Source organism: Balaenoptera musculus, chromosome 4, assembly GCF_009873245.2.
Source record: "Balaenoptera musculus isolate JJ_BM4_2016_0621 chromosome 4, mBalMus1.pri.v3, whole genome shotgun sequence".
Taxonomy (NCBI): domain Eukaryota; kingdom Metazoa; phylum Chordata; class Mammalia; order Artiodactyla; family Balaenopteridae; genus Balaenoptera; species Balaenoptera musculus.
This window is the reverse complement of record NC_045788.1, coordinates 11354287-11368596: the sequence shown is the minus strand read 5'-3', so window position 1 is coordinate 11368596 and position 14310 is coordinate 11354287. Positions and strand designations below refer to the sequence as shown.

The 14310-nt window shown below is 41.8% G+C and overlaps 1 protein-coding gene across 1 annotated transcript in view; it reads right to left on the bottom strand.

Annotated features, from left to right (window-relative positions):
* Window positions 1-10358: 10358 nt before the first annotated feature.
* The window catches only part of LOC118894494 (collagen alpha-4(VI) chain-like), a 66619-nt gene continuing 62667 nt past the window's right edge, over window positions 10359-14310 (bottom strand). The window contains 1 exon segment of the mRNA XM_036850800.1: window positions 10359-10534. Coding sequence (XP_036706695.1) covers window positions 10359-10534 — 176 coding nt within the window.

Sequence of the window (14310 nt, the reverse complement as noted above, 5' to 3'; positions counted from 1 at the left end):
TTGTGTCTTTCTCTCTCTCTCTCAAAAATATTGTTTTAAGACTCAGCCATGTTACTGAATCTTAATTCAGCTTAATTCGTTCATTTGCTTTGTTGTACACCTTGTTTTAATGTACCACAGCATATTCACCCATTCTACTATTAACAGACATGTGGATTATTCATGACTTTGGGGTTTTAAATTATGCTGCTCTGAACATTGATCCTGAATGTGTATGTATCCCAGTGATCACACACTTGAACTTCCAGGGAATATACTTAGGAGTTAGATTGCTAGTTCAGCATATTTTTGTTTCAATGTTACTAGAAAATGCCAAAATGCTTTCTTGTTTTCACTGCCAGCAGCCACATCTGAGAGTCCCCATTGCCATCTCTCTGTATCATGGAGAATGGGCTTGGTAATGCTGCAGTAACACCCAAATCTCAGTGGCATAAAACAACAAAGGTATTTTTCTCAAGCATGCTTCATGTCCATCACAGGAAGCTGTTGCATGATCATGGCAGGAATCTGGCTGATGGTGCAGGCTTTAACTGTAACATCGCTGTATCATATAACTTTTTACTTTTCTAGGTATATATTGATGTCATCTACAAATAGAGATTATATTATTTCTTCCTTTCTAATTATTCTGCTTCTAAATGCTTTCTCTAATCTAACTGCATTGGTCTTTTATATATCTTGAGGCAATATTATTAGATGCATACAAATATAGAACTTTTTCATCATTAAGAAGCGACCCAAGGTCAGCCACCTGCCCCAGACTGGCAGCTGCTGGTGGACACATGAGCAAACTCAGAAACAAATTTTGTCAAATAATAATCACCTCAAACTTAAGGGTTATGTTAAAACAACAGCTGTTTATATAACTCATTGATGTGTGTTGGGATCATTTGGGTGGGTTTTTTGTCCTCAGCTGACCTTGTTTCTTTTAGCTGCTAAAGATAAGAGATGGGATTTTTTTAAAAGAAAGGTTTAGTTTGCATGCAGAATTTAGAGAGAATTTAGAGGGGCAAAACGTGTTTCTCTCATCTCAATTTCCTCAGCCAGAAAAGACTGAGGCTCAGAAAAATGGAATCACTTGTGCAAGGTCACCAGGGAGGCTGGGGAGAGAGCCTGGTGCTGAATTCAAGTGCCTCGGGTTTGGAATTCCCATAACATCATAATCCCAGAAGGGAACCCCAAGATGTATTAAAAATATACCGTTGGGATTGTTCAAAAATTAAAGGAATAATTCATCATGAGATCACAAGATGACAAAAACCAAACAAAGGAGAAACATTGGGAAAGTGCTCAGTCAGCATGACCTCCACTCCAGAGTGCTTGGTAAAAATCCTTGGACTCCACTATACACTTTGATAGATGGCTGGGAACTGAGCTCTGAGCCCACCAATTTTCTAGGATCAGCAAAATCCCTTATATGATTAAAAGTACAAAGCAGTAAGGGGAAATTGACAGTAACACAATAATCATGGGGGAATTTAACACCTCACTACACCAATGGACAGATCACCTAGACAGAAAATTAATAAGGAAACACAAGCTTTAAATGACACAATAGACCAGAGAGATATAATTGATATTTATAGGACATTCCATCCAAACACAGCAAATTACACTTTCTTCTCAAGTGCACACGGAACATTCTCCAGGATAGATCACATCTTGGGTCAAAAATCAAGCCTTGGTAAATTTAAGAAAACTGAAATTGTATCGAGCATCTTTTCCAACCACAATGCTATGAGACTAGATACCAATTACAGGTAAAAAACTGTAAAAAACACAAACATATGGAGGCTAAATGATACACTACTAAATAACCAGAGATCACTGAGGAAATCAAAAAATACCTAGAGACAAATGACAATGAAAACACGACAATCCAAAACCTATGGGATGCAGCAAAAGCAGTTCTAAGAGAGAAGTTTATAGCAATAAAATCCTAGCTCAAGAAACAAGAAAATATTTAAATAAACAATCTAACCCTATACCTAAAGCAACTAGAGAAAAAGAACAAAGAAAACACAAAGTCAGTAGAAGGAAAGAAATCATGAAGATCAGAGCAGAAATAAATGAAATACAAACAAAGAAAACAATAGCAAAGATCAATAAAACTAAAAGCTGGTTCTTTGAGAAGATCAACAACCTTTAGCCAGGCTCGTCAAGAAAAAGAGGGAGAGGAATCAAATCAATAAAATTAGAAATGAAAAAGAAGTAGTTACAATGGACACCGCAGAAATACAAAGCATCATAAGAGACTACTACAAGCAACTCTATGACAAAAAAATGGACAACCTGGAAGAAATGGACAAATTCTTAGAAAGGTACAATCTTCCAAGACTGAAACAGGAAGAAATAGAAAATATGAACAGGCCAATCACAAGTAATGAAATTGAAACTGTGATTAAAAATCTTCCAACAAAACAAAAGTCCTGGTCCAGATGGCTTCACAGGTAAATTCTACCAAACATTTAGAGAAGAGCTAACACCCATCCTTCTCAAACTCTTCCAAAAATTTGCAGAGGAAAGAACACTCCCAAACTCATTCTACACGGCCAAAATCACCCTGATACCAAAACCAGACAAAGATGTCACAAAGAAAGAAAACTACAGGCCAATATCACTGATGAACATAAATGCAAAACTCCTCAACAAAATACTAGCAAACAGAATCCAATAACACATTAAAAGGATCATACACCATGATCAAGTGGGGTTTATCCCAGGAATGCAAGAATTTATCAATATGATACACCGTATTAACAAATTGAAGAATAAAAACCATATGATCATCTCAATAGATGCAGAAAACGCTTTTGACAAAATTCAACACCAATTTATGATAAAAAAAAAAAACTCTCCAGAAAGTGGGCATAGAGGGAAACTACCTCAACATAATAAAGGCCATCTATGACAAACCCACAGCAAACATCATTCTCAATGGTGAAAAACTGAAAACATTTCCTCTTAGATCAGGAACAAGACAAAGATGTCCACTCTCACCACTATTATTCAACATAGTTTTGGAAGTCCTAGCCATGGCAATCAGAGAAGAAAAGGAAATAAAAGGAATACAAATTGGAAATGAAGAAGTAAAACTGTCACTGCTTGCAGATGACATGGTACTATACATAGAGAATCCTAAAGATGCCACCAGAAAACTACTAGAGCTAATCAATGTATTTGGTAAATTTGCAGGATACAAAACTGATGCACAGAAATCTCTTGCATTCCTATACACTAACAATGAAAGATCAGAAAGGGAAATTAAGGAAACAAACTCATTCACCATTGCAAACAAAAGAATAAAATACCTAGGAATAAACCTACCTAAGGAGGTCAAAGACCTGTATGCAGAAAACTATAAGACACTGATGAAAGAAATCAAAGATGACACAAACAGATGGAGAGACATACCATGTTCTTTGATTGGAAGAATCAATATTGTGAAAATGACTATACTACCCAAAGCAATCCACAGATTCAATGCAATCCCTATCAAATTACCAATGGCAATTTTTACAGAACTAGAACAAAAAAATCTTAAAATTTGTATGGAGACACAAAAGACCCCAAATAGCCAAAGCAATCTTGAGGAAAAAAAAACAGAGCTGGAGGAATCAGGCTCCCTGACTTCAGACTATACTACAAAACTACAGTAATCAAGACTATATAAGTGGCACAGCTTCCATCATGAGGGCTTTGTGGCACAATAAATGCTACCAAATTAAAAAAAAAAAAGAAGACAGTATGTTACCAGCACAAAAACTGAAATATAGATCAATGGAACAGGATAGAAAGCCCAGAGATAAACCCACACACATATGGTCACCTTATCTTTGATAAAGGAGGCAAGCATATACAGTGGAGAAAAGACAGCGTCTTCAATAAGTGGTGCTGGGAAAACTGAACAGCTACATGTAAAAGAATGAAATTAGAACACTCCCTAACACCATACACAAAAATAAACTCAAAATGGACTAAAGACCTAAATTTAAGGCCAGACACTATAAAATTCTTGAGGAAAACATAGGCAGAGCGCTCTATGACATAAATCACAGCAAGATCCTTTTTGACCCACCTCCTAGAGTAATGGAAATGAAAACAAATGTAAACAAATGGGACCTAATGAAACTTAAAAGCTTTTGCACAGGAAAGGAAACCATAAACAAGATGAAAAGACAACCCTCAGAATGGGAGAAAATATTTGCAAACGAGTCAATGGACAAAGGATTAATCTCCAAAATATATAAATAGCTCATGTCACTCAATATCAAAAAAAACAAACAACCCAATCCATAAATGGACAGATCTAAATAGACATTTCTCCAAAGAAGACATAGAGTTGGCCAACAGGCACATGGTAAGCTGCTCAACATGACTAATTATTAGAGAAATGCAAATCAAATCTACAATGAGGCATCACTTCACACTGGTTAGAATGGGCATCATCAGAAAATCTACAAACAACAAATGCCTGAGAGGGTGTGGAGAAAAGGGAACCCTCTTGCACTGTTGGTGGGAATGTAAATTGATACAACCACTATGGAGAACAGTATGGAGGTTCCTTAAAAAACTAAAAATAGAATTACCATATGACCCAGCAATCTCACTACTAGGCATATACCAGAGAAAGCCATAATTCAAAAAGACACATGCACCCCAATGTTCATTGCAGCACTATTTACAATAGCCAGGACATGGAAGCAACCTAAATGTCCATCAACAGATGAATGGATAAAGAAGATGTGGTATATATGTACAATGGAATATTACTCTGCCATATAAAGGAATGAAATTGGGTCATTTGTAGAGAGGTGGATGGACCTAGAGACTCTCATACAGAGTGAAGTAAGTCAGAAAGAGAAAAACTAATATCATATATTAACGTATGTATGTGGAATCTAGAAAAATGATACGGATGAACCAGTTTGCAAGGCAGAAATAGAGACACAGATGTAGAGAACAAATGTATGGACACCAAGGTGGGAAAGCGGGGCATGGGGGGTGGGGGGGTGGGATGAACTGGAAGGTTGGGATTGATATGTATAAAACAGATAAGTAATAAGAACCTGCTGTAAAGCACAGGGAACTCCACTTCACTGTACAGTAGAAACTAACACAATATTGTAAAACAACTACACCCCAATTAAAAAAAAAGTACAAAGCAGTCAATTCACACAATGATTAAACAGATGCCAAATCACTTCCAAACACATTTTAATTCTAGTTTTAGGCCACCAACTGATTCATTGCATGAGATTTGATGTCACTTGACCTTTCGGTCTTAATACCTTCATCAGATAAATGAATAAACCCGAAGCAATGCGTGATGATACTTAATGAACTGACAGATCTACGTGAGAAATTTAAAACACGTGAAACTTCTTCCACTTGGCTGATTAGTTACTGTTGCCCTGGTGTCTGAAATAAACATCTAAAAAGCAGAGAGTTTTTCTAGAGCAAGAGATACGGAAGGGAAGAAAATATCAAGTATTGTTGGGGGAGCATTTCTAACACACTTTGAAGACAGGCAGAGAGTTAAAAAATCAGAACTGTTGGGCTCTACCCCACAGGCCTACAAGCCCTGTACTTGCCCAGCCTCGAGACCTAAGAAAGAGCCCAGAGTCAATAACAGAGACATCAATGGTTTCATGGATGGGGGAGCTTACATGTCTGACGCTCCAAGGTCCTGGAGCGACATCCCCACCTTGTGCGCTGAAGGCGGGCAGGACATGGCTGCAGTCTTCACTCCCTGGGGGAGGGGGAGGTTGCCAGTTATAGGGGGAGTTGACGTCAGGTTGGCTCATCAGTTACCAGGGAAACTAGCAGAGGGACACGCCTCTCACCACCTCTTTGATAAGCTATCATAGTGGAGATGTTCTGGTCTAAAGATTAGATTCACCACTAGCTGGGGCAGGGGTAAGTATGTAAGAAGGTCAGTCATGTGAGTAGGTGTAGGTGAAGCAGGCAACTGGTCGAGCAGGGGATGTACAGAGAGCAAGAGAACAGCCATCTTGAGTGGCCTGATCATACAAAAACCAAAAGGAAATGTGTCAGCTCTGTACATGGCAGGCAATTCCAGGGTGAAAAGCCTTACAGTCTAAGGAGATGAATGGGCAGATAGTATAAAAATGATGGGAAAGGGGCAAAAAGTGTGTACAGGAAGGCTATAGGATACAATGACTAATTCTTTCTTGGAGGGATAATCAGAGAAATTTTCACAGAGGCAATAAGTGCTGAGCTAGATTTTGACACAGATAATGGACCTGGTACATAGTAGATGCCTATTAAATATTTTTCAAATAAATGAATTAAAGCCATTACCCACAGGAGTGCCACCAAGGGCAAGAGCATGGATGGATGGAATATGGAATTTCCAGGAAACTACAAGTGATTTATTTAGTATTATTGCTCAAGTGAAAATCTGGAGGGAAAGAACTGTCATTGGTGAGACTGGAGATGGATGCAAAGCCCAGATCTCTGAGGGCTTTCATGACATACTCAAGTTTTTGAGTGTGTCCTGTTGGATTTGGTCAGCTGTGGAAATCTGGAAACTGAATGCAAAAGGACATTTCAGGTGGAGGCACTGTGATGGGCATGGAGATGCACCACCCAGATCCCACTTCAATGAAGGGCTCGTTGTACCAGCTGCTGGTGACAGAGGAAGGGGGCAGGGCACAACCTTTAAAAGAATGATAGCCATTGAGGATATGACATAAACTGGTTAGAACCAACTAGGTCCAAGATGGCAGATGAGTGACTTCTGCTAGACTTTGAGCCTCAGTATACGCTCATGGTAACACATCAGCACACTACATGACACACCCAAAGGCACCATGACAGTTTCAAGGCTGACCATAAAAGGTCAAAAAGTGGGTGGTGGCCCAATTCCTGGAAGTCCCCACCCCTTCCCCAAAATAGCTGGAATACTCCTCCCACTCATTAGCCTATGAAATTATCCACCCCTATTAAAAACTGAAAACCCCATACCCTGGCGCCTCTCACCTTCTGAGATGGTCCACACTCTGTCTGTGGGTTGTGTATCTCCCTGAATAAATCTTTCACTTTACTATGGCTCACTCTTGGATTCTTTCCTGCACAAAGCCAAGAACCCACACTTCACGGCTGTCCCAGGGACTCACCTGAGACCCAAGACATGACTGTCTTCTGGCGCCCACTCTCTTTCCTGCAACACTGGAAGTGCTGTTGGCAGACAGCCTTCAGCTGGGCCCCTGCAGGGTCTGCCCCAGCTGCAGAGCTGCCTCACCCAAGAGCATGCCCTTCCTGCGGCAGCCCACATCCAATGGCCATGGGGGCAGGGGATACAGGCCCAACCATTCCACCTTGGGGCAACTGCTCTCTGTGGAGTTGGCCAGGCTGTCATGAGGATTGTCCTGCATCACAGCCCAACTTCCCTCTTTCTCTCCCAGCCTTAGGGCCAGACCAGAATCCCCAGGGGTTGGGGGTGGGGGAGCATCTGAGGCAAGGAAGGAAATTCCATCCTTCTGTCTCAGCCCACCCTCCTTCCCTGTGGCTCTGACCTTCAGGATTATCTAGTGGAAGCTAATGTTTGGGAACGAATGGAGTAAAGCAAAAGGAGCCCTAGTGTTGGGGTCAAAAGGAGTTCAAGACCGGTTTCTATTATAGGTCTGGGTCAAGCCACTTCACCCCTCTGAGAATGGGAAGAACAAGAGGAAAAATTGGGAAGAATAAGACAAACATCTGAGATTTAGTGGTGGAAATGAGCAAATTCATGAGATAATATGGGAAAGTGCTTCATAAACTGTATATTCATCATTTCAATGAAAACTATCTAAAACATCTGATCATTGTTTCTGTCCCTTGGTCAGATTGTGTCTGTGCCTCAGGGTTTTTCAGGTAAACTTTCTGCAGGGGTCAGAGGGGCTCCATGGAAGGGTATACCACCGCCTTGTCAACGTTGGGAGAACTGCAGTGGCCCCTGTAAGCACGCCAAGGATGGGAACAACCAACACCCTTGAACGTGTCCTCTTACTATTGAAGTTTTGCCTTTGCATCTCCAACCCCAGGACATAGGAAGGGCAGGGTAGAAGTGAGAAGTGGAAAATAGATCCCAGCTCAAGTTACATCCTATCCTCAGGATGGATAAACTTGGTCCCTTTATGCCCAGGCAGCTGAGGCCATGCCTAAAACAGAAATGCATACACACCCCAGCAGATGAACAGCTCTGCTGGGCTAAAGGGAACACCTGCTGTTTCTTTCCCATCACATAGATGTTTTAGCCAAAATTGGTTACCATGTAGTACGTTAAGGAAGAAAAAAAAAAAAAAACAGTATCCTAGGCATTAGAAAAAAACCTGGGTTAGGGCTTCCCTGGTGGCGCAGTGGTTGAGAGTCTGCCTGCCGATGCAGGGAACGCGGGTTTGATGCCTGGTCTGGGAAGATCCCATATGCCGCGGAGCAACTAAGCCCGTGTGCCACAGCTACTACTGAGCCTGCGCGTCTGGAGCCTGTGCTCCGCAACGAGAGGCCGCGATAGTGAGAGGCCCGCGCACCGCGATGAAGAGTGGCCCTCGCTCGCCGCAACGGGAGAAAGCCCTCGCACAGAAATGAAGACCCACAACACAGCCAAAAAATAAAATAAAATAAAAGTAACAATCTGTTTTAAAAAAAAAAAAATCTGGGTTATACCAAAATGGTTACCTTTGGGAGAAAAGATGATAGGTGATAGTTATTTCTTCTATGTACATTTCTGTGTTTTATGAATTTATTACCATAAACACACAGTTATCCTTTTGTGATCAGATAAAATAACTGTCATAACAATAGATTAAAATTCTCATGTTTCTATGGTAAAGCTTGTTCCCACTCCATTTGCAGTGTCAATGGGCTGAGAAGAGGAACAAAGAGATTCTAGAAATCACAGCTTTCATTACTAAACCAGGAACTTGCCAGAAAGCAAGCTCCGCTCTGGGTACCTAGGGGCAACCACAAGCTGCTGGTGATCTGTCATGGACCGGATGTTTGTGTCCCGCCCCAAATTTGTATGTTGAAGCCCTAACCTCCAATGTGACTGTATTTGTACTTGGAGATATGGCCTTTAGGAGGTAATTATGGTTAAATGAGGCCATAATAGTAGGGCCCTAATCCTATAGGATTAGTCTCCTTATAAGAAGAGTCATCAGACAATGACCTCTACCTGTGTCTCTGTTTCTCTCTCCACACAGGAAAGGCTATTTGAGGACATAGTGAGAAGGCAGTTGTCTGCAGCCGAGGAAGAGAGCTCTCACCAGGAACCAAATGGCCAACAGCTTGATCTAGAACTTGCAGTCTCCAGAACTGTGAGAAATAAATTTCTGTCCTTTAAGCCACCCAGTCTATGTATTTTGTCATGGCAACCTGAGCTAATACATGAATGCTCCAGAGGCCCCGCACAAGGCACCCTCAATACCCGGTAGCTCTAGAATTCAATGTAGTTCAGTTCTGCCCTGAAGCTGAACCCAAGTTCAGAGGCCTGGAGAACTGAGCTGTGAGCCAGAAGAAGCTCTTGCAAAATTACAATCATCCTCACTATCTATTGGGTTGGCCAAGAAGTTCGTTCAGGCTTTTCCAGACGATGTTATGGAAAAACCGGAAAGAATTTTTTGGCCAATGCGATATCGCAAAATATTTTATCCAGGGTAAACCTAGACCCTTAGTTCTATATATGTATTGACAAGATTAGCCTGAATTGTTGAATCACCAAGTTTTGGAGGATAAGAGTCATTGTAGTCAAAGGATCCATCCCATAGCAAACTCACTGCTGTTTCCTCTCCAACAACTGCTACTTCACAAAGTATAACACAGATCGCAGTGAGTGGTATCATACATGGTCTCACACCAAGTGATTTAATCTAGAATGCCTTTATTTTTATGCTAGGTTGTAAGGATGAACTTCACATTAGATGTCCCCTTTTCTAGACCCCTACTTTACTAATGCTTCCATGTTCTTTTAATGATAAAAAAGGAAATCAAGTTTCAACTCATTTCCAAATTAGGTTTTACTTACAATGTCAAGAAAATTTCCTTTTTGCTATAATGCCAAGAAAATTCTTAGGTAAGGTCAAGTTCAAGTTTCTTTTTCATTCAGTTTTAAATCATTGAAAGAACTTCCAGGAACGTTTTGGTTCCTTTTTGAAACTACTAGAATGCAGTCTTTTACAAATCATCTGGCCAAGCTCTCGCTGGCAGGAAAAACTTCACAGGGTGAGGAATCCTACTTCTGAGGTTGTGGCATGGGCTTCATTGCTTATGAGTTGAATGGCACTGTCTCAGGAAAGTTTATCTCCATTTCATGAATTATTAAAACAGAGGCAGCAGCACTGACGCTCTGCCTGCCTCTACAGGGGAGTTGGAACACACCGAGCCTCACATTCTCCCTTGGTCTCAAACCGGTTGGCATTGCCCCCGCAGCCGCCATACCAGAACTGTCGGCAAGCCTGTTCCTTTTCATTATAGGACCATTTCAGGACATAATCCTGACACTCACCTTCCACTGGATCCAGGGAACAAGGACCTGCAAGAAAATGAATACAGAGAGAGCTGAGTTTCCTGCATGAGCATGACAGAAAAGAAGTAATGGTTTGGCATTCCAGACCTAAAAATGAATCCTAAACTCGCCAAAAACTGGCTCTGTGACCTTCAGCAAGTAACTTACCCTCTCTGAGCCTCAATTTCCTCCATCATAAAAGAAATATTAAAAAAAAAAAGCTATAGGGCTTCCCTGGTGGCGCAGTGGTTGAGAATCTGCCTGCCAATGCAGGGAACACGGGTTCGAGCCCTGGTCTGGGAAGATCCCACATGCCGCGGAGCAACTGGGCCCGTGAGCCACAATTACTGAGCCTGCGCGTCTGGAGCCTGTGCTCCGCAACAAGAGAGGCCGCGGTAGTGAGAGGCCCGCGCACCGCGATGAAGAGTGGCCCCCGCTTGCCACAACTAGAGAAAGCCCTCGCACAGAAAGGAAGACCCAACACAGCCATAAATAAAATAAATAAATAAATAAAATTTGAAAAAAGAAAATGCTCCCTATTTAAAAAAAAAAAAAAAAAAAAAAAAAGCTACATCACAAGTTTGTTGTAAGGTGTCACAAAACACATGTGAAAGGGGCAATACAGTTAGATATTATTTTGCACAGTGTCTAGTATATGGCACATAGACCCGACAATGTGTAATGAGTGAATGAATGAAACAATAAAGCTTTCCTCAATAAAATGCTAGCAAACCAAATTCAACAGCACATTAAAATCACCATATACCATGATCAAGTGGGATTTCTCCCTGGGATACAAGGATGGTTCAACATATACAAATCAATAAACATGATCACCACATTAACAGAATGAAGGATAAAAATCATATGATCATCTCAGTAGATGAAGAAAAAGCATTTGACAAAATTCAAGAGAACTACTCACTTGCTTATTATGCTTATTTCCCTCTTTTTTTCAAACTGTCTCAATCCCTTGCCTAATCCCCAAATGTTCCAGGCTTCTAATGGTCTAAGCAAATCCAGCTAATTTATTATTCACTGTACCCTGACACTAGCCCAAGAAGTTACGCTATCTGTTAAAAGAAAAACATGATGTTCCTGGAAAATATCATTGAGAATCAACAAGTTACAACAAGAGCAAGATCTGGAATGCCTATTTTAAATTGTAAATCAGACATGAATTTACCCAGGTCTGTAACCTCTGCCTTCTATGGAGAACAGATTTCCTTGGGCACACTCTATATCGGAGAAAAATATTCTTGTCTTGGGTCGGCCCTACAGCACAGAATGATGATATCTTCCAAATAGTTTCCCCTGGGCCTTCTAAGCACCTCCAAATAAAGAGGATATTGTCTTCAGAAAGCAATTCATGGTCCATTCGCAGGAAGTTGCCTACCCATCTCCCATTAGTATAATCAGCACAGACCAGTTTTCTTGAAGGGTTGACCAGATGTGCTGGACCTCAGAGAATGAGATACATTCATGGGAATAGTCTTCTGCCTTGAACAAGCACATCAGAACTGGCCTGTTTCATGACTCCATGGAGGGTGTAAGACAGCAAGTAGTGAGGGCCCAGGAGAAGAAGCCAGAGCAAATGCTTCTCCAAAAACGTGGCAGGAGTAGGGGGGTGTCAACAGAAAAACGCTCCAGTGGTGACCTTTTGACTCTACTCTGTATGTTCAACAAATGGATTTGGGGCTCAGCAATCAGCTGGCACCAACCTCTACCATTACAAACTGATTCCAAATGGACAAGCCAAGGACTAGTTTAAACAAAGCACTCACTTTTCCTAGTGACACTTTATGGCTTTGGTCTTTAGAAGTCCCACCATTGCCTTTAGTCTGGGAGATAGTCAAACAGGGCTTGCTTCTTCTAGATTATACTTCTTAGGGCAGCACTGTCCAGTAGAACTTGCTGCTATGAGGGAAATGTTCTATATCTGCCCTGTCCAATACAGTAGCCACTGCCCATGTGGCTGCTGGGCATTTGAAATGTGGCTACTGCAACCAAGGAACTAAATTTTTCATTTGATTCCATTTCAAATTATTGAAATTGAAATGGAAATAGCCAGTGTGGTGCAGCTATGGGTGAGTAAATCCTTACTGCTTTGAACTAATAATCTCTAAGATGTTCTTTGTAACCTAACACTCAGGAAGCCTCAGACTCTTAATTTTTTTATCAGTATGATATGGTATCAGGGGCCATTTCACCCACACAATTATTGATAGCCTCCAATTTTACATTTGGTGTTATTTTTACCATGAATATTAACTTTTGCCTTTTCGGAAGAACGCTGCAGCAGGGTCAGTTTTACTGAAACAAGTCCACGGAATCCAGGAAGGAAGGAAAGAAAAGGGGAGAGAGAGATAAGAGAGCTGGAAAGGTATGGAGAGCAGTGACAGGGAAACTGCTGTTTTGCCGAGGCCGGTTCTCTCTCCTGATGTACGTCTTATAACATAGCCCTATTGGGAGGAGAAAACCACAAAATAGATCTGTGCACTCTGGAGATACACTGAAATTGAAAATATATCAAGACCAGCCTGGCTGCTGGGAAGAGAGAGGACATTCATTTAATTCTCCACAAATAGATGCAGCAAAATGTGCCAGAGCTCCGGCAGAACTCGGCCTGAGATGCAAGGGCATGGGGAGGCTGTGGGAGCTCAACACTACTTGGGGCCAGAGAGGGCTCCAAGTCCGGGTAACACTGGCCTGAGCAGTAAAAGATGAGCAGATGTGGTCCAGATGGACGCTGCGGAGAGGATGCAGAGACAGGCAGGTGAGGGGAACGATGGCATGGGGACATGGGGTAAATACCAGGGTAGAAAGGCTACCGCAATAGCATGAAAAGTGTATGCAGGTCAGTGGTGGCCAGTGAGACCCTCAGGACCACGCAGAAGCCCTCGTGCTCTACCCAAGCACCCAAACATGATCTCGTGACAATGGGGGAACCACAGAAGAAGAGAAATCACATGGCCAGATCTGCATTTTAGAAAAAACAATATGGTCTTCAGAATGCAATTGGGAAGAGGACAAACTGGAAGAAACAAGACCAGTTAGAAGGCACTGCAATTACATTTGAGGTGGATGGCAGGGTATGAAGAGGGAAGATGTGGAGAAGGGGATGAATCTGAGGGATGCTGAGGAGGGTGCCACGCCAAGATCTGGTTTCCAGTTGGGGGTGCAGGTGGGGAGCAGAGAACAACTAGTGATGTGTGGGCTTGGCTTTCCATTTCTGGGCCAGTGTAGTTCCTTCCAGTAAAGGAATAAAAGGAGAGAAGGTTCCATGGGAAAGTCAAGGCCAGTCTGCTTAACTGGGTTTGAGATGACTGTGGGCATGTCCAATGATGTAGTCTGGAGGATAGTTGAACATTCTGGTCTGCAGCTCAGGAGAGAGTTAAAGGTGGAAGACATGGATTTTGAGTCGTTTATACAGAGGGGATAGTTGAAGTCACAGTAGGAAAAGTTGCCTGGTAGTGTGTGTAGACGGCTTTGAGGTCTGAAGACAGGACCTAGGGAAGGCATTGCAGATTTACCATGAAATTAATGAAGCCTAAGCTTCAGGGCCCCTTATGTGCATATACCTCTTCTAAATAAATATTTACTTTCATCCTTAATTTCAATGATTTTGTATTCTTTTTCTTACAGAGGGCCCCCTAAGTTGTATAAACTTCAGGCTTCATAAAAGCTGGATCCCCCTATGAGGATGGACCTGGGGAGAGGAGCTCACAAAGATGGGCTGGTCAGAAGTGGAAGAAAAGATAATGATGTTGTCTCTGAAATGCAAATCGAAACTACAGTGAGGC